The sequence below is a fragment of the Populus alba genome, chromosome 8, assembly GCF_005239225.2.
Source record: "Populus alba chromosome 8, ASM523922v2, whole genome shotgun sequence".
NCBI lineage: Eukaryota > Viridiplantae > Streptophyta > Magnoliopsida > Malpighiales > Salicaceae > Populus > Populus alba.
Genome location: NC_133291.1, coordinates 3,678,136 through 3,701,787, shown reverse-complemented (window position 1 = coordinate 3,701,787; position 23,652 = coordinate 3,678,136). Strand labels below are relative to the sequence as shown.

Genomic DNA, 23,652 nt, shown 5'->3' with positions numbered 1-23,652 from the left:
AAAAGGACTGGAAGCCTGCCACGATGGGCAGTTGGTTTTTTATTTTATTATTCTTTTATCTTTCCCATTTTTCACTGACTATCATCCATCGAAAGCTTTCCAGCAGTCATGACAGCATAAAGGACGAACAAAATGTGCGGTTTTTCAGAAGTAACCAAGCTAGGCAGCAAGAAAGAGACCAGTTCCTAGTTAAAATAGATCCAAGACAATGGGCAAGCTCAAGGGTTCTAGGAGGGCTATAGTCTGGTCATCTGTCTTAAAGAGGAGAGAGAGGGAAAAGAACACGTTATAAAAACAAAACCAACAAGCATTTTCTAGCAAAACTTGCAACTACCAACACTTTTGATCATACACCATACAGGAATCAGGACGAAATTTCGATGTCAGTCACACCTATCGCTAGATCACATTCCATAGAGGACGACAGAATTACAATTTGCAAGCAACTATCTACATCTAAAACCGCCTCCTCAAACGCCTGCCATTGGGATTTGCTGATTCTGCAGGAGCCCCATCCGCTAGATCAACCCCAAGTAAACTGCTGCCACTCCTCTTCCTACCTGACAGAAGACTTGAGTTCTCATCTCCGGAAGCAAGTGTCTTCAGCAACTCACATAGCATTGACGGGCAGCTCTCCTCCAAGTGTCGGAACCCTTCTGACTGCATTACAGCTGCAGAAGAGAAACAATGATGATAAAATTTTCAGCAAAACATAGAAATGTGCAAATGAGAAACCAATAAGATAAAATGATCGGTTTCATTCCTGCTTTATGGGCAAATGCACTCGAGTAAGAATGTAATAAATTAATAGCAAAAGGGTTCCTTTTTTGGAATGGTATACTGTTTGGCTAGTGCTCTTTCATAAGACAGAATGACTTAGATTAAAAGGAAAACTGTGAGCCATCCAACATGATCAACGTGGAAGTTATTGGTGGATTCTATCAATCCAACGACTTATAATGTTCTTGTCATACATTCTTCTTGTTTTTTCTTGTCACACAGCAAGAACTGTCATGAACATATGCTTCCAACTGTGGCAAAACTTTGGCCAAGCAATTCTGTCCAGACCAGAAAACTGAGTAATTACATATTTTCCACACCCAACCATGCAAAAACAAAATCCTCCAAAACAATGATGCTCTAATGCATCTCCCTGGGCATTTAGAACATAAAATTCAATGAAAAGAAATGGCTGACGTGGACAGTTTTAGTACACCTGATGCTAAAAAGAAAATAAAAAAATTGACCAAAGGTTCAGCCATATGATAAAACTCCTATAATCTCAGATAGCCCTGCTATTTTATCTCAAGCATGCACTGCATTATATAATGAAATGATAAATGATATATGATATATGGAACTTCCAGGATTCAACTAGTATTTCAATCAATAGAGAAAATTTAGCATCTAAAAAAATCATCTAGAGGAAAACACATACACAAGCATATGCACCTAAAGAAATTATCCACCAATAATTGCATCAAGGCTCTCAGAAATGGAATGCCCAGGTCAGTTTAGGCATAAAGGAGGAAAAAGAAATCATGTACAAGTTACTTTAACGTAAAGGCATTGCAATGACGCAGTTGCATTGTTAAGATCTAAGCATGATGCAACTAAACATATTTCTATTTCAAGGAGCAAACATCACAAACATTTAAAACTTTCAAGGTGCTCTATTCCTGGGGTGCTAAGCATCTTAAAATTTTAGATAATGAAAATCTTTGTATTTTTATCCAGATAAGACGCAAAACCATAAAACTGATACAATTTGAATTTGCACCACTCATAACCTACAAACAACACGCACCTCCCAAGTTCACTGGATTTGCTGCAAATTTCAAACAGATGGCCTTCAGTTGCATGCACTGATGCTGCTCAGCCAATGCCAGTGTTGTTGCCACATTCTCAGCACTGAGATCCTCACACAACTTTGCTTCACATAACAATTTCAATCGATCTAAATTGTAAAGGTCAGAGACAGCCAACAGATGCTGCACCATATTGGTGGATGTGCACATTGATGTCGAACCAGTTATTTCATGTGCATCAGGAAGTTTGTCTGTGTATATAAACAGAAGCATTGCCTGAAAACACAGAAGAGCCCAATCAAGTCATACCTGCTACTTTTAAACAAGTGACCAGAACAGTGTTCAAGAAATTTGTATAAAGAATAAAATCAAAGTTGGGGAATAATAACATAGGTCTAGAATGCAATATTTCGATATGGTGAATTTAACAGGAAAAAAAGAGAGTTATCCTTTTCTTTAGACACATAAAAATGCATCCTGTTCTCTTTCTTCAAATGGTGATAGATAGGAATTAGGACAGGATCCTTACCTTGAATATCAAGGGATCAACATCCTTCACTACTACTTTATCCATGTTAGGATCCCCGACAAGTCCAAAAAATTGAGCTCTGAAAACAGGTGAACGAGCAGCAAGGATCAGCTTGTGAGCTCTAAATGTTTCGTCACCAACCTGGAAATCTATGTCACAACCAGATTCAGACTCCAGTAGTTCTTTAAAACCCCGACCCATGTCTGAAGGTGGAACTGAAATGGAGTACTGTTTTGGTCCTTCAAGACGAGTTCTGACAACTCCAACAGTGCAGTTCATGATAAGGCAGTCATCCTTCAGATAATCAGAAGTTTCCAAGGTTGTCCTTCGGAAGAAACGTTTGTAACCCCTGAAATGCCAACAAAGTGTCATGAGTGAAAATATTGAGGTGTTTGGTGCACTCCCAGCCCAATGCCGCCCAACTCCCCAAAAGAAAAGGACAAAGAAGAGATGAGAGTGCACTGATTAAACTTCTATATGACATTTACAGGCACTAAAAGCAAGCAATCAAATTTTATAAAAGCATAATGTAAATAATTCTAATTAAGCTCCAAAACTACTGAAATTACAAGAAACCAATAGAGTAACACCACATGGATATCTCCTCAATCCCAGTGTCACAGGCATGGATCAATATACAGGTTTGAGGAATGCAATACATTGAAGGCCAAAACTCATCTGCTCACTTAACAATGTACAATTGCAATGCCCAAAGTAAAATTCCAAACCACCTGCAGGTTAAAGGTTCAAAGCTACAGGCATCTGCATGTGAAAGTGGGAATCTTGGCATTTAGCTTAATAGTGAGAGGTATGCGAATTTGTAAGGTAGCACTTCTGGATGTTTTCAGTTATAGTACTGTATTATTCTTCGTCTGTCCATGTGTAAACCTTCTAGGTATGGGAGATATAGGTTCTTTTTTCTTAGAACTTAGGATCTTAATTTCCAGTGCATGTTATTATAGATTAATTGGGATCTGTCAAGGAGAGCAACAAAAGAGCTACAAGGAAATGAACAATATATTCTATCTTGACTCTGACTGCTATCGGCCGCAACAAAATCTTTCATAATTCGATTTTGCTTTTGAGAGGAGGAATCATATGCCACCTGTTTGAAGGACAAGAAGATTAATACCATATGTAATTGGACATCAGATCTTTCATAATTCTAAACTCGGCCACAACAGTAGCGGCAGCACTATTGCATGCTATTTTTCAGTAAGCAGAGCTGTCATTTTGCAATAGCAGCAGTCATTTACTAACACACGATATCATAGGACACGACATGCTTTGACTAGCATACCACATTCCTACACTGGCACCACGTTCAAACACATAGCAGTATCTGATAGAACCAAAATTACTGATTAGATCAACTATGTAAGCATAAGATCCAAACTTTCATCTACCATCCATCAAACTCTGGGAGTATCTTATTCGCACTACCTAGAACAAGCTCGTATCGACAGGCATAATTTTTTATTATTATTCTCTTTACATCATTAACTCCCGAGCCAAAAGTCCAAAATCCCATCTTTTAACCCGCAAACTACAGGTACATTAATCAAAATCCAGTAATACTTAATCAAATATATAAAACATAATAAAACCAAGATTAACCAACCTAAACAAAGGAAACAGAACCGAACAAAATTAGAAAAAGGAAAACACTACCACATGCTGCCTCTGTACTTCAATGAATAAGGTCCACTCTCCAACGCACGATCGAAATGACTATGTACTTTATGCTTCCCTTTCCCACTCTGATCCACCAGCGTCAACTCGAACAAAGCCCTAACATCCGTTCCTTCGCTCGCTAACGCAATAAAAACTGACACATACATCGAGCTATCCTCAGGGTTTTTCCCATCTGGGTAAAAATAAATCGCCCAATCATAACCACCCACGTTGAAAACATCACTCGGTATGCATCTCCCAGCTCCCATTCCTTTCGCTAATGAATACCCTTTTATCGTAAACTGGTGAGACCCATTCACCGTCTCGTTTATTGACTTCGAACACGACTCCTTGTCTACATCTCCCTTGAAATCGTCCATGATTTCATCGAAATAGAGCAACCATGGATACAGTTACGATTTTTAGCCGTGAAGTCAGGCGAATTGAATCAATTGATAGCAAAATACGGACTTTAAAGGGAGGAATTGTAGGGTATTCAACAAACTGTGCTGTTTGTTGAAGGTTAGGGCAAACCCTAGAATTAATTGATGGTGAAATTAGGTTATTGTTTTTTTTTTTTAGGATTCGAGGAGAAGGAGACGGTGGGGGGGTGTTGAAGAGAGATAGGGGAAATCAATTGAAGGGAATTGGGAGAGGTGAACGGTGAATTTAGCCGAAGAGCAGGTGGTTGCCAGATCGATGGAGGTCTGTTAATGAGAGGGAGTGAAAATAGAAAAAGGTGAAAATGTAGATTCCGTTGTTAAAGCTTGGAATTTAAGAGAGAGAGAGAGAGAGAGACGTGGCGAGTTTGAATTTGTGGTCGGGTGTTTTTTTTTTTTTCGTGCGGGTCGGGTGGGGCAGGGCGGGGTCAAAGTTTCTACTCTCAAAAAATTTGTTGAAAAGGAATTTATAAATTCCTTTTCGACGTTGGGCCGTGTCCGTGGGCCCTTTTTCCTTTCTCGGCCTTTTCTTGTGTGTGGATCAGCGCCCCAGCGGCCTAGATCGGTTGCTACTATATAAGTAATCAAATGTCATTAGATACTCCTTACGCGCCATAAAAACCTCTCGTTGAAACTAATTCCATTTTTAGTTGCTTTTAGTTATCATTTATATCCAAATTGATGTGCTGTCCTTGTATTTTTCTATAGCTTTCTTTCTATGTAAATCATATATACATTTAAATTGTAAGACGTTAATTTCCTCGTTTTCTAAAAATATATATAATTAATATATTTTTTTTTGAAATAGCGACATGTTTTTCTTCTTCTTCTTTTTTTTCCTTTCCTTTTCTCTCTCTCTTTTTTTTTTGTAGTATTTTTTCATATCTTGATACTGGTTTTGCTAATGATTGAACTTATTTATTTATTTATTATATATAAAGCTATTATATACTGAAAAAAATATCTTAATATTAAGTTTGTATTTATTTTCATGATATTCAAAAAAAAGTTTGTATCATTCTGATAAAATAGAGCCTATTATATATTTATTTTTTTTGTTTTTACCCGAGTACCCTCACACTCTTTTAAAATGTGAGACTAATCGAGTTCGGATTTTATGGATGCTCATTCTAATAAGTGCGCTTTCTAAGGATCGAACTTATGTTCTTACCTTTGCAGGGACATAGCAGTGCCTTAACCGCTAGACCAACACTTCATTGGTAAAATAGCTTATTATATTGTTAAATAAAGAATAGTTATGAAAAAAATTATTATAATCTAGACTTCGTAATTTATTTTGAACTTTTTTATATTGACATCATGACTTTTAAAAAATATCCCAATATTAAGTTAATGCTTAGTTTTTTTAGGCATTTGTTTGTAATGTCATTAAATACAAATATGTTTTTTTTTTTTTAATAATCACTAAGAGATAGATCTCATGATTTATTTTGATTTAATTCACTTGTGATTATTATAGTCTCATAAAAACACATAATATTAAGTTGATGTTCAATTTTGTAATTATTTATTATTTATTATGTAATTAAATAAAAACAACTTTAAAAAATAAAGCTAATAAATTTATTAGAGTTCGTGACATAATTCATAGACTTAACATGTTATTTTAGGTTAATTCAATTGTTATTGTTTTATTTTTTTAAAAAAATAATGTCATCTTAACAATATTTTAAAAGTTAAATCATATTTTTACTAATTGTTCAAGTTTGTTTTTTTTTAACTCGTCAAGTCGTGTAGGTCACATGAAAATATTTTTTATATAGTTAATTACAAAATTGAACATCAACTTAATATTATGTGTTTTTAATTCAATTGTCATTGTTTTATTTTTTTTAAAAAAATAATGTCATCTTAATAATATTTTAAAAGTTAAATCATATTTTTACCAATTGTTCAAGTTTGTTTTTTTTTAACTCATCAAGTTGTGTAGGTCACATGAAAATATTTTTTATATAGTTTAATTTAAATTTTGAGCTAGATAATAAATATAGTAGAGAGATTTTAGATTTGATCCAATAAATAAAGTTTAACAATACTATCAAAAGATTTATATATATATATAAATTCTTGTCTCATGAAAACGTAGCGTGGGAAATTTCTTATCATAACCTAATCTCCATTGTCCAACAAAATTGATTAATTAAATTTAAAATTACTTAACAATCCTATGTCAAATATTCTCAATCCAGTAGCGTTTTGTTACAAAAACGATTTATTTCCAAATTAATTTGAATCTTATATATTTTCTTACAATTTATTTTCTCTCACATAGAAATAGAAAAAAATTAAAAAATAACAACAGGAAACTAACTGAAGGACCAAAGTTATATTTTTCTAGCACTTGCAGTTGCACGCAATCACTTTCAATCATCTCGATCGATTAAACAAGCACTTGCAACTTGCAAGCTCACTCTTCTTCCTGTACCTCATCTTATTCACAACCTGTCACTAGATCACTGACCTATTCTCGCCAGCTCACCCTCGCACCAGTGCGGGCTCAGCGCGCTCGCATTCTCAGATCCTATAAAAACCGCCGCCGCCGCCGCCGCCGCCAACACATCAATTAATCATGAAACCACTCGCCAATACAGATCTCATTAAAACCCCGCTAATCCTAAAAATCACAGCCTTCACTTTAATCTCAATCACATTTTTCTACCTTGGCAAACACTGGTCCAACGGTGGCTACCAGCAGCTCCTCTTCTTCTCCACACCACAAAACTCCATTTCCATCTCTCCTAACAACGACAGGCCGTTCAACATTACCCCTCTAGTTTCCCTAAACCAATCTGATCAACCCCTTACAGATCAAGCCACAACTATTTCTCCACCTCCCGATGAATCTCCACTACCCGATCCCAATCGGACGTCTGGGATCATTGATTCTGATGGAAAAATGAGTGATGATTTTGAAGCTGGGGAGTTTGATCCGGACATCGCGGAGAATTGGGGGAACGGGAGTGAAATTGAGAGTGGAAGTAAGGATATTAGGTTCAGGGCTGAGAGATATGAGTTGTGTCCAGTGAGTATGAGAGAGTATATACCTTGTCTGGATAATGTGAAGGCTATTCAGAGGTTGAAATCGACGGAGAAAGGGGAGAGATTCGAAAGGCATTGCCCGGAGAAGGGGAACGAACTGAATTGCTTGGTTCCCCCTCCTAAAGGATACCGGCCACCAATTCCATGGCCGCAGAGCCGTGATGAGGTATTGGAATCGAACTGGGTTTGTTTTGTTGTAGAGAAAATGGAAAGAAAAAAAGTATTTTTTTCCCCTTTTGTTTTGATGTCCTCCAGTTTTCGTTATTAACCGTGTACAAATTGAGGGGTCGTTCTTTCGTGTTTGCCAAGACAGTGAAGCAAAATGAAAGAGCATGGGAAGTTGTTGATCAAATTTCTTGATCCTATCCAATTTTTACAGTGCGATTGCTGACTGTTCATGCACTAGCTCTTTTTATGAACTTAGCGCAAGTAAACAAGTGGTTATTTAGGGTAGCTACACCACTCTTTTTGTAAATTTATTACAGTAGAAAGCAATTTTGTTTACATTGTGATGAGCCGTGTGGAATATATGGAGTTGTGTTCTATTTCTAATGTGATATACTTTACTGCATTTCCTGATTCAAGACAGTCAGTCTGTTCTGGGGGGTTTTGTTTGAAAACACCCTGATGCGCAATAGCTAGGACTGATATATTTTTGTTTTCACCGGAGATTCTTAATTAAATGCCACTTCCCTACAGGTATGGTATAGCAATGTTCCTCATTCGCGATTAGTTGAAGATAAAGGGGGCCAAAACTGGATTTCTAAAGCGAAAGACAAGTTTACGTTTCCTGGCGGTGGTACACAGTTCATACATGGGGCGGATAAATATTTGGACCAGATTTCTGAGGTATGCCAATTTTTTTATCCTTTTTTTTTTTGGGAAGGAAATAATATTCATATCCTGCCCATCTGTTGTTTATGATATTGCTCTATTTGTAGATGGTTCCAGACATTGCATTTGGTCGTCATACTCGAGTGGTTCTAGATGTTGGGTGTGGCGTGGCAAGTTTTGGTGCCTATCTGCTATCACGGAATGTTATGACTATGTCTATTGCTCCCAAAGATGTTCACGAGAATCAAATTCAATTTGCTCTTGAGCGTGGTGTACCTGCAATGGTGGCTGCATTTGCAACTCACCGTCTTCCATATCCGAGTCAAGCATTTGAATTGATACATTGTTCAAGATGCAGAATCAATTGGACTCGGGATGGTATATAGCTTCTGTTTTGACTAGTTTTGGTCACAAAATTGTTTCAATGAACTCATAGAATAAGAGAAGAAGCATTGTTTGTATCTACGTTTCAAAAGTTTTTTGAAAAATTTTGAAAATTTTTTATTTTTTTATTTACTTCAAATTAATATGTTTTTAGTGTTTTAAAATCATTTTGATGTGCTGATGTCAAAAATGATTTTAAAAAAAATGATAAAACATCATTGGCATATATTTTGACACGAAAATTTATTTGAATAGCAACCGCAACCACGCTGTCAAACAAGCTTGAACATGTTTGAAATGCCACCCACAACTTTCCAACATAATTTTAAAATCAACTGCAGTTTTATATGCACTTGCTCTACACTCCTCTGACTATGTGAAGTTCTCCCATTCCCTTGCTGTTTTATTCCTCCCCAGGCCAATTGTGTACATATTGTGTGAGGTTATTGTATTTCTTAACGAGTTTGTGTTGCTAATGCACATCTCATGCTTTTAAGGTTTTGTACCTTTAAAAAATTTGCATTTTTCATCTTCGTTCTGGAATTCTGATAGTCTTTATTTTCAAACATTATGATGAAGATGGAATTTTGCTCCTCGAGGTCAATAGGATGCTTCGGGCAGGAGGATACTTTGCTTGGGCAGCACAACCAGTTTATAAGCACGAACAAGTCCTAGAGGAACAATGGGAAGGTATCTATTTAGTTTCTCACTTTGAAATTGCATGTTAAAAAATCAAAGGTTTTGCATTCTTGATGACCTCTTTTGTTTCCCTTCAGATAATCCACACGAGTTTTGTTTTCCCCTCCTGTTCTGTGTCTGTAATCTAAATGTACTGAATTAATTTAATTTTTGATTTCTTTATGTGACAGGCTAGTTTTTTTGAATAACGAACTTTGTCCAATCCAAAAAAACAGCATAACAACCTCAAACAGAAATATGTGTCGTGGGAGGGTTGAAACTACATAAGTAATGAATGCATATAATTACTAAAGAATGGCGGGATGATGTTTGACTACATATTGGTTGAACTAGTTTATTAGATATGTTGTGCCCTCATGCCATTGATAGGTTGTTATATAACTGTATTTAACTACGTTATGTCTTTCTATATTTTCAGAGATGCTTAATCTTACCACTCGTCTTTGCTGGGAGCTTGTTAAGAAGGAGGGGTATATTGCAATATGGCGAAAACCCTTAAACAACAGCTGCTATCTAAGCCGTGACACTGGAGCAAAACCTCACTTGTGTGATTCAGATGATGACCCTGATAATGTTTGGTAAACTTGTTTCACCTAGAACTGCTTTTATTGTTTTCATAGCATAGAGAATATTTAGCTTGGCTGGAAAAACTGTTGTTATACAGGTAGATAGCCTGAGATAATCTGACCTTTGCTGCCATGGTAGTATAAAAACAGAAATTGGAGAGGAAGAAAACACAAACATTTACTGGATTAAAAAATTAATGGAAGAGTAGAAAAACAAAACTCGCAACTCTTATTTGGAATGCAATTGGCTGTGGTCTTGGATATTTTAATTTCCTTGGTTACCCTTACCTGGGAAGAATTCTTTTGGAAAGGTGCCATATGTACTTGTATCTTACTCCTACTCTTCTACTTCCCCTTAGCCCTTGAAGAGTGAGTTTTCTTTATTGTTTTAACAGCGATGCTTAACCTCATGTCAACTCTTTTTTGATCATTTAGAGCAAGTTTCTACTGAGAAATCACTTGCAAGTGGATATCATCTTTATACTTTTCACATTGCTTTGTTCAAACTAAAAAACCCTGGTGATCTCTTTCATGAAAGATCTCCTGCAATTCTCTCTTTTCAAATGATGAATTTGTTAATAACGTGAAGAATTTAACTAAATATTAAGTTCGAAAAGATGCAGCAATGACTTTCTGTTGAAGCTCTTCCACAATGATTTTTTGGGTTAAAATTCTCCAACTCCTTTACTAGGGATGTGCTGTTCACTGTCCGAAGAAGTTTCAAATTCTCGTTATGTGGCTTAGATAGTATAACTATCTCTTCACTTTATCATGTGAACTACATATAGTGTGTTATTGTAGTGACTATTTTGCCATTTAGGTGATTAAAAGATTTAGGCGCACAGGAGGCTTTTTTAGCAGTATAAATGAGACATCCCTTTTAGAAACTAGAGCTTTCATTTCGTGTCCCATTACTCTCCAATTTTTCCATTGAATACACTAAGAGGAAGAATGGAGGTGATTTATTGCCATTTAAAAAAAAGGTGATACAGCTCTTTGAAAGAAAACGAGGTAAGATTATCAGGCATGTTGCTCACTTTCTTATTTTTATTTTCCATAACTGTCATACTGACAAACCTAATTCATTCAAAGAAGAAACTGGTTTCCCTGTAAAAATCTTCTTGGTGAAATGATGAGTTTGTCAGAATGAATCTCATAAACAAATGTTAGTTCATGCAGTCAATGAAAGAGAAGTTTAGTTTGTCACTTATTCTGTACAATTTAGTTTATTGCAAACCTAATCTTTTTAGGAACTATCGTACTTGAGAATTTTACTACTAGTTATAAATCTTAGTATACTCAAGAAAGTAAATATCAATTAGGGCTTCCTATTATTTATGGTTTTCCTTTTCCTAAGTAGTTAAAACTGCTAGTACTTTTGATGCCTATTAAAGAAGCACCAATTCTGTGTAGAGTAATGCTACCAATAACAATACTTATGTTCCTAACAATGTGTCTATCTGCAATAGCTACTCCAAAAATGGGAAAAACTACATTAAATTGTGGATCAACCTCTTCATAATTTTAAAACTTTCTTATGTTATAGATGCCACATCTATGAATGCCATACATTGCAAGGACATGTTAGCATACCTAACATTACTCTTCTATGTAATACGGAGCACCTCAATATGTATTTTTTTTCTTGCTACAGTAAAAATCTCATTCTTCCTAATTTCAAATTTTCCTGCCTGCCTCATTGTGAATCCTTTTTTGGTCACAGGCCTAATTTATCCTGTGTCACTAATGAAGGAAGCATTTTCTTGAATTAGATGAGTTTGTCTGAATGAAACTCGTACAAATGCTAGTGAAGGAGAGGTTCATTTATTCCTGGTTGCTGTCTTCATTTCTTCATTCTGAATGAAATAATTCAGCCTTAACTGATTTCTAACCTGGATAGTTGCCTGTACCTTCTGGTTGTCTCTTATCATGATGGCAGACTTGCATCTAGTTTGGTTGTTGTTGATAGATGTAATTTACTTGATGCAAATTACAGCTGTTAAAGTTTTTTGTTTTCTTTCTGTGGTTTGGGGGAATATATCTTTAGGAAAAACTAGAGAGAACATGTTTAGAACTGTTAATTTTTCTTGACAGATGTTACGTATTTAGAACTGTTAGCCGAGCAGCTGAGCCCCTTGGGCCCATCGGTTAGGGTAGCTGCTGTTAAAAAATTGATGAAGAATTTTATACAATCGTTCTTGCGTAAAAGTTAATTTGCTTATTCTTCTGAGTTATCCATTTATCATCTCTTATAGCTTTCATTGTATGATGTTAGGTATGTTGATCTGAAGGCATGTATTAGTCGACTTCCAGAGAATGGATATGGAGCAAATGTTTCCATGTGGCCTTCCCGCTTGCACACTCCACCTGATAGACTCCAGAGCATACAATACGAGTCATTCATAGCCAGAAAAGAGCTATTAAAGGCAGAAAATAAGTTTTGGTCTGAAACAATAGCTGGCTATGTCCGTGCTTGGCACTGGAAGAAGTTTAAACTAAGAAATGTAATGGACATGAAAGCTGGCTTTGGAGGGTATCCCATCTACTATTCATCTCATCTTACACTGTTCCATTACAAAAGGTTATTTTAATTTGTCATATTTATGCTTTGATTGTTGATTTTGTTAGATTTGCGGCTGCATTGATTGAGCAAGAATTTGATTGCTGGGTTTTGAACGTGGTTCCAGTAAGCGGGTCCAACACCTTGCCTGTTTTATATGACCGTGGACTCCTAGGAGTTATGCACGATTGGTACTGTTCTAAACTGTCAGAGTAGCTGATGCATATAGTTTATTGGATCCTCATTTTGGAAACCATTTCTTGATCGTTTTCGTAAATATTAACATCTGAAAATAATGATGCATGCCTTTGACTGTTCCTCCTTTCCTATTGAATTATCCCCCTTCACTGATAAGAAATGCATGCAATGTTGAATTGATTTTGTTTAAAAGTTTGTTCACAATTTATACTTCTTGAACTTTTTCAAATGAGCTTCTGTTGCTCATGATGTTTCATATATCAGGTGTGAACCATTCGATACGTACCCAAGAACCTATGATTTATTGCATGCAGCTGGCCTCTTTTCTGTTGAAAGGAAAAGGTATGCCTTATTCTTTGCTCAATTTGTGACTTGCCCAAGATCTTATAATCGAGGTTAAGCAGGGGGTTTTTCCTTCTCCTTCTCTTTTTTACGTGGTTTGTTTCTTTGACTCAGATGTAATATGTCTACAATCATGCTTGAGATGGATCGCATGCTCAGACCTGGTGGTCGAGCATACATTCGTGACTCTCTTGATGTCATGGATGAACTTCAACAGATAGCTAGAGTCATGGGCTGGGAAGCAACTGTGCGTGACACATCTGAGGGTCCTCATGCAAGTTACAGGATCTTGACATGTGACAAGCGCCTTTTGCGTCCTTGAATAAATGTAATCTAAAAGCTAACAGTGATTTCTGGAGGTAGCTGTAAAGGATCAGATCAACCCCATGTCTCACTGGAGAAAGATGGCTAAGAAAGGCTGGATTTCCAAGGAGGAAGGATTGTTTTTATTTTACAGTGATTAGGACTGTGGGCGGCTGAGATTCATTGACTTCACCCCTTGTTGTTTGAGGACTTGCCCTGTTGTGATCCTGCTATCAGAACATGGTACCCGGTTCATCCTGCCAAGAAGGGGAGCCCACTGTCTGCGTGTCTAGTGTAATTGTTGCAAAACACAATGTCTATAGTAGCAGAAGACCTTCTGAAGTCAAAACCAGCTGTATTATCTATTCTTTACTAACATTTGCTGTAGAAATATACACAAATACTCAATCTCTAACTTCATCCCCTTTTGGAATTGTAATTTTTTTGTCAGTGTTCTATGCTTTTCTTAAAATCCGATGATGAAAAAGGAAGGTTACTGAGCAACCAATTTTTTTGTCAGTTCGTTCCCCTTTTCTTAAACATTTGTTGTAGAAATATACACAAATCATTCGTGAGGTTTTAAAAAAAAGGGCCACTGCAAACACAAAGCATTATCCATGGCCGCTTTCCCAGAGGTATCCTTCTCTTTTAAGAGAATTTGGGGCAAATCAAGCCTCGATAAGATTCCTCATTTTACATTAATTAAATTAAACTACAAGCTCCGTCGCTTCCCATTTGTCATCATAAAGGGTTCAGTCTTGGAATAGATGTAGCGTTAAAAGATGCCTTGTCCAATTTCCTTCCTGTCATATCTCTTCACAGAATCACACACACTCTTTTTTGTCAGGAAAAAAAAAAACTACATATCCTGAAATAAATCTGTTCCCGTGGAGCTTTATTTTTTATCAACTCCTGCGCGACCAATTCCCTGGAATAAAAATAAAATGCCTTGGGACATAAAGAACTTATTTGTTTTTTAACAAAAAATAAATTTTTTTAATTTTATTTTGTTTCAAATTAATTTTTTTAAAGTTTTCAAATTATTTGGATATGCTGATACCAAAAATAAATTTTAAATAATTAAAAAATATATTATTTTAATATATTTTAAAATAAAAAATAATTTAAAAAATAACACTGGACTCCAAATGCCCCATTACAAATGATTTTTGTTTCTTACAAAGGGCCACGGGAAAAAAAATCATATTAGCCCACTGGAAAAAGGACACCATAAGCCCATTAAGATTATTTCTTGAGTTAATGTTCGATCTAAACTCTAAAGGCCCAACCACGTGTTTGCGCTTTATAGAAACAGCAGCTATTAGGGTTTTACGTTTCCACTTCCCAACAGCTTCACAGTTTAAGCCACTTTTAGCGAGAGAGGGAGCGCATAGACTCGGAGTTGCAAAATGGTGAAGGGACGCCAAGGAGAGCGAGTCAGGTTTGCGATACTTTCTTTAATGTTTTAACACGAAAAGAATCAAAATTTTAATTTTCAGTTAATAATTTGTTATTTAAGCTAATAAACAATTGCATTTTTTTTTAACACTCTATATTTTCTTTTTCTTTAGGCTTTATGTCAGAGGCACAATCTTGGGTTACAAGAGGTAATAACTATAGCTTAGCTTTTATATTCTGTGAATTTATTATGTGTGTTTTCTTGATGTGTATTTTATTCACTCTGTTTGCTTACGGAGAAATCTGAATAAGAAAAGAAAGTTAAGGGCATTTAGGTTACGGGATTGGTTGTTTAGAAGCTATCATGTTTGATTTTGTTGTGTTAAATGAAATATTGGCATCAGGTTTGATGCCAAGTAAGTGCTGGCATTTTCTAGTTTATAGAGAATGTTTTGATCTTCTTTTGAAAGATAAGCAAAATAAAACATGTTTTATCAGTTCAAGATTAGTGGTTTTAGCTATAACTATATTTGCAGCAATTTGAATTGACTAAGTACAGTAAAGAATAGGATGGATTCATTGGAATTATTTCATTCAAGTTTCAGAAATTGAATATAGTTTAACAGAAATGGAATTAGGATTTTGTTTTTGTTGTGTGGATTAGTCTGAGATTAAAATATTGTTTTGATGGCTAGGTCGAAGTCCAACCAATATCCCAACACATCACTGATCCAGATTGAGGGAGTCAACACCAAGGAAGAAGTTGCATGGTATGCTGGTAAGCGCATGGCATACATCTACAAGGCCAAGGTGAAGAAGCAAGGATCCCATTATCGCTGCATTTGGGGCAAGGTCACAAGGCCTCATGGAAACAGCGGTGTTGTCAGAGCTAAGTTCAAGTCTAACCTGCCTCCAAAGTCCATGGTATTTTTTTTAAAATAGCTGTTGTGATTGGTATGTCATAGTTTCTGGGTACTTGGCTTTTTGTGTATTAAATATGTGTTTCATTTGCAGGGAACTCGTGTTAGAGTTTTCATGTATCCGAGCAACATTTGAGGTACAGATAACTTTATATCATCATTATGACTCTCTTTGTACGTGTTAATCTAGATGAGTAGTTCTAGTATAGCTTTGCATGAATTTGAGTGCTTTTGTTATCCATGTTTTTTATTACTGTAATGTCTTGTTTCTTCATTTGAATTTTCCTCTTAAGGTCAGTGTCTAACTTAAAAGTTTGATGGTAACGTACCTAATAACACTTGGTCTGCTTTTGGTTGTTTTGTGGGGAATGATTTTGAAGATTGGATATGGTTATCAACTTGAAATATGATTTTCTCACAATGAATCTATTGGCTTTTGGAGATGGATTGTAATGCTCTAATGATTCTTCATTGCAAATGCATCTCTTTGGGAAGTGAATGGGGTGGGTTAAATCGTATCCTAAACACACCAGTGCTTCATTATCCACCAAAACTGTCAAAATGTGCTTCTGTTCTATCCAATTGGTACTGTACACAATCTTATTACATGGTTGTCCAATGTTGCGTTGCAGGTGTATTGTAGTGTGAGCATTTTACATGCATATACATAATATAAGATGATCAAAGGGCTCTAGTTTTTTTCTGCCTCTCTGTTGGTCACCCGAGTCTTGTCAAACTTGTACTGTTTGATCATACCTTTCTAGTAGTATATTAATTTCATTCTTTTATAAATGGACGTGGTTTCAGGACACTGTTGTCATGTGTGCGATACTGATAGAGCTCAGCTTATGTTATTCTTTTGGATTCATTTTATTCCATTGCTAACCATGCTCGGATAACATAAGAAACGTGTGTATTTTAATCCCCCGTATAGCGAGTCCACTTTTTAGTTTTATGCCGTGATTAGTTAGTGCTCGCTTTAGTTTCATTAACGTGATGGTGTTGCGGCGTCAAATACCATGGTTCTGATGTCCATTATTTTTTCTTCTTGCAGTTCCTCAGGCGTTTTGGCAGGTAGCAGCGTGGGCTCGTTTGTCGTCTTGTATTACTTATTATAAGTTTAAATATCGCTCGAGTTAAGAATGATGGGTGGACTTTGTTGCTAATTCCAGTCTCTGTTTTCCACCATTTTGTTCTTGATGAGAGTGGTTTTGTTATCACCATTAGGCTTTACCTCGATTCACACATCAAGTTCTTTGATATGATGAACAAATATGAGGCGCGCATTTATTTCCTTGATAATTTCTTATGTTATAACACAATTTCGTAGGGCCAAAGTGGTCAAGTTCTGAGAATGGACAAAAGCATGGCACATATTTTGCAAGGAAGCACAAAAAAAAAAAAAAAAAAAAAAAACCAAGGGATGCCAATTGTTATAATCTAATTTTGATACCTTTTGTTTTTATAATAATTTTTAAAGGGAGGTTAAATTTGGAATTAAATGATTGATTATTAATTTTGATCAACAGAAGTGATTTTTATCTTTTTTTATCTTTAATTTTAATATGAAATGATCAAACTGCATTAAACTAAAATCAATTTTTAATATAAACTGCTATTGTCACGTTGTCGTCATCATAATCGATCAATTTTTAATATAAACTATTATTGTCACTTCATCGCCATAATTCTTCATCAATATTTCATTACAAACTTTATTGTTATATTCTTTACATCACTACTAGTTGAATGATGTAAAAAAGATTTCGAAATAAATTTATTTTATATAAAACAAACGTCTCCTAAAAGAGTTAATTTTGAAAGTAAAAAATATTGGCTGAATTTTCCAACCACGTTTTGATTTCAAACCGAAGGTCATTTATAGCAAAAATACATCTTTTTTTTATCAGAAATTAAAAAAAAAATGATAACTACAAATAAATTCATAAAAGTTCTACAAAACATAAACTCTATCAAACGACACACAAGCTAACTATAGATATCTGTGAAAGTAGGGGACGAAAAACAAAGCAATTAGAAGCTTATTATTATTGAATTTCATCTTCATTTTGCTTTTGCCTGCTGTTATCCCCCAATTGTTGTCGGGTTGGTTGCAGGAAAGACATCAACAACAAGAATCGATCGTTCGCTCTCATAAGATGTATCAGGAGTTTTTGCTCTTCGATGAAATGCATTTATTACTAGAATCTGATGCTCCATAATTCACTTCTTAGATCGTTCAAATGCTTATTCCCCGTACAAGTTCACAGCATTGTCTATCCATAAGAAGCATGAACTTTTATCCCGAGTAGCATAAAACTAAAGTAGTTAAGCTCAACATGTCAATTCCAGCACAAACCTGTTACGATTGTGGTCAGAATTCATGACAAGAGGCTTCAGAAATTTGACATCGTTTCATCTGATGTCTTAAATTTGATTTCCTTTTCCTTTTCTCCCCTTTGAGAATCAGAACATGCTGTCTTTGGGGAATGGGACACGATTCTGTTCAAAAATCAAACCCTCCTGGATGAATTGACAGTACAGTCGCTGTCTTTCGCAAACTGATCTTATCAGAATATCCGGTGCGGACAAGGACTACAGAGTATAGAGGATTAAAAGCGTCAAAGAGATACAAAGCTGAGGCAAGCAACAAGCAAACGGCAAGAGAAATATTGAGAACCTTCTTTCTACCGAACAACAGTGTAAAGAAGGAATGATGCCATATTCCATGGCTTATGAAAATCTTGGACTGCGTTTTTGCGTTCGTTCGTTCTTTCTTTCTTTTCTTTTATTTTTGATGAATCAGAAGACAGTATTATTGGAAAAGCTTAAAGAAAACAACAATGGCCCGGAGTGTGCTCCTGATTTTAGCACGGTACAAGGAAATCCAAAACTCAAATGCTAATCTCAGAAAAAACGTGATATCTTGTATTTACTTATGCAGGAGATTAAGCTAAGGGCTCGATTGGTATTATACGTGTTTTTATTTTATCTATATGTTTTCGTATTAAAAACAGATTATTTTTTTGTTTTGATAAAACATGTAAAATGTCCACCGTCTGCTGTCAGGGTTTTTTAAACACCAGAATAAAGCCATCTTCAGAACAGGAAGAAAGTTTTATGTTTCAAAGTTCTCAGAAGTTAAAAAACAAGGAAAACGGCAAATAATACCAAGCAACCTCTTGAGTAATCCTGCTATTTGATGTTCAATTCAGCACAGTCACAACATGCTCATTGTTTCTCTTGAGCACCGAATCCACAAAACTTTACTCGTTCAGATTTGTTCTTATTTTAGTTCGTCGGCCTGGAGAGGAAACCAGGGGCGTCCACCACAGAAACATCATACAAGTAGTTGAACAGCAACCACATCTCTGATGTCGGGCATTCCTTTTTGATTGTGTTCATTACTGGAAACTTTCGTGTGTGTGTGTGTGTGTCATTGGCAGATCAGTTTGTCACTTAGGCAGAGAAAGGTGGCCGAACGTTGACCTCTCCTCCTGAGGTCTGGCTTTATAGTGACTGGCCACGAACTAGTGTTCTGAATGATAGTAATGCCATGAAAATGAGCAATAGCGTCCCGTTATGGCCAACTTCCAGATGCCAAAGAGTGTACTCTGAGTCATCCAAAACCAGGCAAATGGCTGACCACTGACAGGTCTCCTCTCAAACAATAAGCTCTGTACCATCATGTTTCCAAAGTGCAGAGACGCGATGGAGACCCATTTAGCTAGCTAGCTTGTCATTGGATCGGGATTTACTGTTCTCCGAGTGCAATTTTTAAAATATAAAAAAAAATATATATTAAAATAATATTTTTTTCATGATTTTTTTCATTTTTACACTATAAAATATATTAATTTAATTGTTTTTTCAAAAAAATTCAAAAAAAAAAAAAAAGTGCAAGCACCACCCTAAACCGCCGTACTAAAATAAATGGCCCAGACTCATGCCGCACATCATGCGCTTGATTCACTGATCGAGTCAAAATAATTTACTTTTTGGGAAGTAAATTTACTTGCAAGAAATCAATTACGGAATGAGTGTCTTCAAGACAGGTTGTGCCATCATCATCAAATCAAAACCAAATCTAGGACAGCAGAGAGAACCGAGACAAAATGCTACGTGTCTGCTGATGATTGTATGTCCAGGTGAGCCCCCCACATCTTGTCAAGAATTTAGAATCAAATAATGGAACACGATATCCACCCTTCCATGTACCCCAAGAGGAACTTAATTATCATCTATCCATCCACAACATCCGCATTATCTCCAAAGTGACCCCCTCCTCCTCTCTCATGTTAATTTTCCTTTCCGAAGTTAAAAGGAGCATAATCAATCATAATTAACGGGGGATTATTTTAAACCAACAACCGCACAAGAGGAAACTTGCCGGTTTCCGGCGGTAGCAATCGACAGAAGCAGAGTTACATGCATGCAACATCATTTTTAATCGCATGAGTGTTTTTCCTTGGATCAAGAAATAACCATATTTTTCATAAGGTCATCCCCGCCTCCTCATTTCTCCGACGTGGGGGGAAACAGTAAGCATTTTCACAGAAACTCCTGGACATTTATAGGATATGATCAGACGTGGAACACTGGCACCGGGAATTTACAATCATGGAACAGAGAAGGAAAACTGTTAAGGAAAAAAACTGATTGATTCATCGAGGAATAAAGAGTCCCCCTTAGTTCTTATACACAATTTAGAACCACATTCCCCGCCTCCTCAACCATATTCATATTCCTGCAAGTTTTTGCAGCCTATTAATAAAACTAAACATTCGCGTCAAGCTCAGGAGAAAAACCCATGTAAGATTTCCTTTTCCCTTCGAAAAAGGAAACTAGAAAATACAATAAAAAACCGAATGGCACTGCCCTCCGTATTTTTCTTTAATTGATCTAAATTACATTTTTTTTTATCTACTATTGTGCTGTTAATGTTGATTTCTTCTCAAATCCACAACAACAACACTTATATTGTCCGTGCTGTGCCTAGCCAAGGCCAACTTAGTCAACAGAGCTGACGCATCTGAGCAGGCCTTATCAGAGCTCCCAAGGGCGCCATTAGAACCTGGTGGTGAAGGTGGCTTTTGGGCACGGAGGCACATTCGCACAACCCCACAAGCAGTGTCATTTGACACCACATCCCAGAGTCCATCACTTGCCAATATCAAACACTCATCCTCCTCCATCCGTTCCGTCACAGTCACTTCCGGTTCCGGTATGACGTAGGGCTTCAAGTAATTATCACCTGATGACAAGCCAACAAAACATGAGTACATGAATCAAACAGAAACCAGCCACAATTTGACGGGGGTGTAATAAATCCACTGCAATGTTAATTACCTATGGCTCTAGACATGGCCAAAACACCAAGAACTCTGGGGCCATCCCAGTAAATTACACGCCCACCAGCTTCTTGGATTCGAAGCAATTCATCTGGTCGATCAGGCTGTAATTACAGATATAAACAGAAGTTGGCAAAATAAAATCGAAATAAAACCTACATCATGATTAACAATAATATTATAATCAGGTCCTAAGAATTAAAAATGTGTTCGGCACACGCCGATTCCTAAAAAGTTCCTTGCTATCAACAATCAACAAAGCTAAAGCTCAAACCTTGACCCACATCCGCACGCCTAATTCTTTTAGTGGAAACAACATTTCTACTTGTTCTTTAACATGGTTCATAAATAAGCACTCCAAAGAAAAACTAAAAGCATGGATCAATTTAAAGGAAATGATTAACCTCACCTTGTGATCAGAGGAGAGAGGAATAGCGACACCGTTTCGACAAAGCACGGCACGAGAATCGCCACAGTTGGAGACAATAATCTTCTCAGGCGTCACCACAGCAACCACAGCAGTAGATCCAACGGCGTCGCCTTGTGGCGTCTGTAACCCACACCTACAACTAGAACTATTTTCTCCTTCAACGCACCAATTACCCACTTCTTTATCCATCTTTACAAAACTTCTCTCCATAGTTTCCTTCCATTCTACACTTTCTTCTTCTTTAAAACCTTCAACTTCTTGTTTTACTATCTCATGCAACCGATCTCTACACTTCATCGCCACCTAAATTAAAAATAACGCACCAAAATCAGCACCATAAAATAACATGATAAAAAAAGAAAAAAGGAGACTGGAAAGCAATTTGAGGGAGGAAGTTCGCTCTTACATGTGAGCAACCATGACCGTCGAAAACACCAAAATACGAAGTGTTTTTTGTAGTATAAGAAGTGTGTATCGAAACGGCGTCTTCCATATCTCTTCTTCTACCACAAACAGAAGTCATGCCGAATTTAAGAGCTTCTTTCAAATTCACAGATTCTGGTTTACTTGAATCCGAGATGCTATTGTTTTTATTTTCTTCAATTCTTTTGCAGTTTTCTACTGCGTTACCACAATCACGTGAGATGGGAATGGGAAACAACTCGGGTTTCTTCCTTTTCGCCGGAGCGATATCCAAAATCGTTGACGGTGGAACAGACACGTCGGAAACCAACCGGAGTTCTAATCTCCTGCGTCTTGATGCTCGTGACCTTGACTCAACTGCTGCAGCTGCTTCATTCTCAGCAACAACTCCACAGCAAATCCCGGCCATTAGTTCAAATTCACAGGCAATAAAAATACTTAATGAGCAAAAACAAATCAACTATCTCCAAAATCCTCAAGTAATAATTAAGTAAGGGGGCTAACAGAGAGAAATGAAAAGAGACGATAGATCTTTCTTGCACAGAGAGAGGAGCTATAAAATGGAGGAGGGACTTAAAAAGCGAGATGTTTTCACCTGGGGGCCACAATGACATGACGGGCAGGACTGCCCGTCACCGTCACGGGCAAGAAGGATCCGACATGTACAGATGGCATGACATTGATCTACTGAATACGAAGGTGCTGATCTTCACCGTCCATTTTTCTCTTTCCTTGTAGTAATTCACCACGTGTTCACCTTTCTATCGAAATATTGACGTGTCCCAATAGAATACGAACACACGTTGTTGCAGCTACCTTTGTTTCCTGACACGCATGTGGTCCTGAAATCTTATTTTAAGTATGATTTTGTTTATTTTAATAAATTTAGTTTGGTACTGTTTAAACGGAGGTCTCGTTTTCTAATTGCACAGTCTCCGAAGATATCACCACGTGGCAGAGATCTTCGAATACGAGATTCGTGTCTGATTACTCTCTCTGCACACGCGCTCCGCGGGTTACGAGTAAGGACACAGGTAATAAGTGCACGGCCTTTTTTACGTTATTGCAATTTGCTGTCTTGGTGCCCTGCACTTGGTTTTAGATCATGAGCCATGATCCCATGCGGCCACCGAAAAGAAGACGATGCTCTCGTGTTGTAGAAAACTTCCCACGTGACACATGGGTGATATTTTCATGGTTGTCCATATTTTATTAGATCATCTTGTGTAATTAAAATTCTTAAATTATACAGGACCGTATTTACAGCAACAGTCAGCTTCTAGTATAAGAAACAAATTTGCTCCAGTGAAATTCATCTAATTTCAAAAATCATCAAAAAATTTAGGTGTCAGTGCATTTTTATAATCAAATTTAAATTAATTTAATATATTAAAAATATTGTTACGATTATTTTTTAAAAATATTTTTCATTAAAAAATATATTAAAATTATATTTTTTAAAAATATATTTTTAACAGCAACACATCAAAATAATCTAAAAATATAAAAAATTATTAATTTAAAATAAAAAATATATATTAAAATTTAATTTTTTTAAAAAATACTTTTAAAACATAAAAACAAATAATAATGTATTTTTTTTTCCAGCAGGAGGTTGTAAAATTAGAATGCAAACATTTTTACATTTCATCAATAATTAAAAACATAAAAATAATATTTTGAGCTTAAATATTTATATCATGTGTTGATTTGATTAATTGAGAGAACAAAGT

The 23,652-nt window shown here is 36.2% G+C and overlaps 4 protein-coding genes across 4 annotated transcripts; 2 read left to right on the top strand and 2 right to left on the bottom strand.

The window, feature by feature from the left end:
• Nucleotides 1-286: 286 nt before the first annotated feature.
• On the bottom strand, nucleotides 287-4,771 carry LOC118052263 (BTB/POZ and MATH domain-containing protein 3). The gene is made up of 4 exons (XM_035063182.2): nucleotides 4,009-4,771; nucleotides 2,338-2,686; nucleotides 1,808-2,084; nucleotides 287-671 (listed from the first exon to the last, which is right to left on the bottom strand). The coding sequence occupies exons 1-4, from the start codon at nucleotides 4,389-4,391 to the stop codon at nucleotides 457-459; spliced, it is 1,224 nt and encodes a 407-aa protein (XP_034919073.1). The 5' UTR covers nucleotides 4,392-4,771; the 3' UTR covers nucleotides 287-456.
• Nucleotides 4,772-6,834: 2,063 nt separating this feature from the next.
• Nucleotides 6,835-13,853, top strand: LOC118052264 (probable methyltransferase PMT11). Its single transcript, XM_035063183.2, has 9 exons — nucleotides 6,835-7,677; nucleotides 8,211-8,360; nucleotides 8,453-8,723; nucleotides 9,309-9,419; nucleotides 9,847-10,006; nucleotides 12,270-12,527; nucleotides 12,623-12,745; nucleotides 13,017-13,094; nucleotides 13,209-13,853. The coding sequence occupies exons 1-9, from the start codon at nucleotides 7,042-7,044 to the stop codon at nucleotides 13,414-13,416; spliced, it is 1,995 nt and encodes a 664-aa protein (XP_034919074.1). The 5' UTR covers nucleotides 6,835-7,041; the 3' UTR covers nucleotides 13,417-13,853.
• Nucleotides 13,854-14,694: 841 nt separating this feature from the next.
• LOC118052265 (large ribosomal subunit protein eL33w) lies at nucleotides 14,695-17,017 on the top strand. Its single transcript, XM_035063184.2, has 5 exons — nucleotides 14,695-14,838; nucleotides 14,969-15,004; nucleotides 15,491-15,719; nucleotides 15,810-15,852; nucleotides 16,770-17,017. The coding sequence occupies exons 1-4, from the start codon at nucleotides 14,807-14,809 to the stop codon at nucleotides 15,849-15,851; spliced, it is 339 nt and encodes a 112-aa protein (XP_034919075.1). The 5' UTR covers nucleotides 14,695-14,806; the 3' UTR covers nucleotide 15,852; nucleotides 16,770-17,017.
• A 3,340-nt stretch (nucleotides 17,018-20,357) lies between these two features.
• LOC118052266 (protein phosphatase 2C 37) lies at nucleotides 20,358-22,472 on the bottom strand. Its single transcript, XM_035063185.2, has 4 exons — nucleotides 21,903-22,472; nucleotides 21,476-21,799; nucleotides 21,065-21,170; nucleotides 20,358-20,969 (listed from the first exon to the last, which is right to left on the bottom strand). Exons 1-4 carry the CDS (start codon nucleotides 22,326-22,328, stop codon nucleotides 20,653-20,655), a joined length of 1,173 nt encoding a protein of 390 aa, XP_034919076.1. The 5' UTR covers nucleotides 22,329-22,472; the 3' UTR covers nucleotides 20,358-20,652.
• Nucleotides 22,473-23,652: the final 1,180 nt, after the last annotated feature.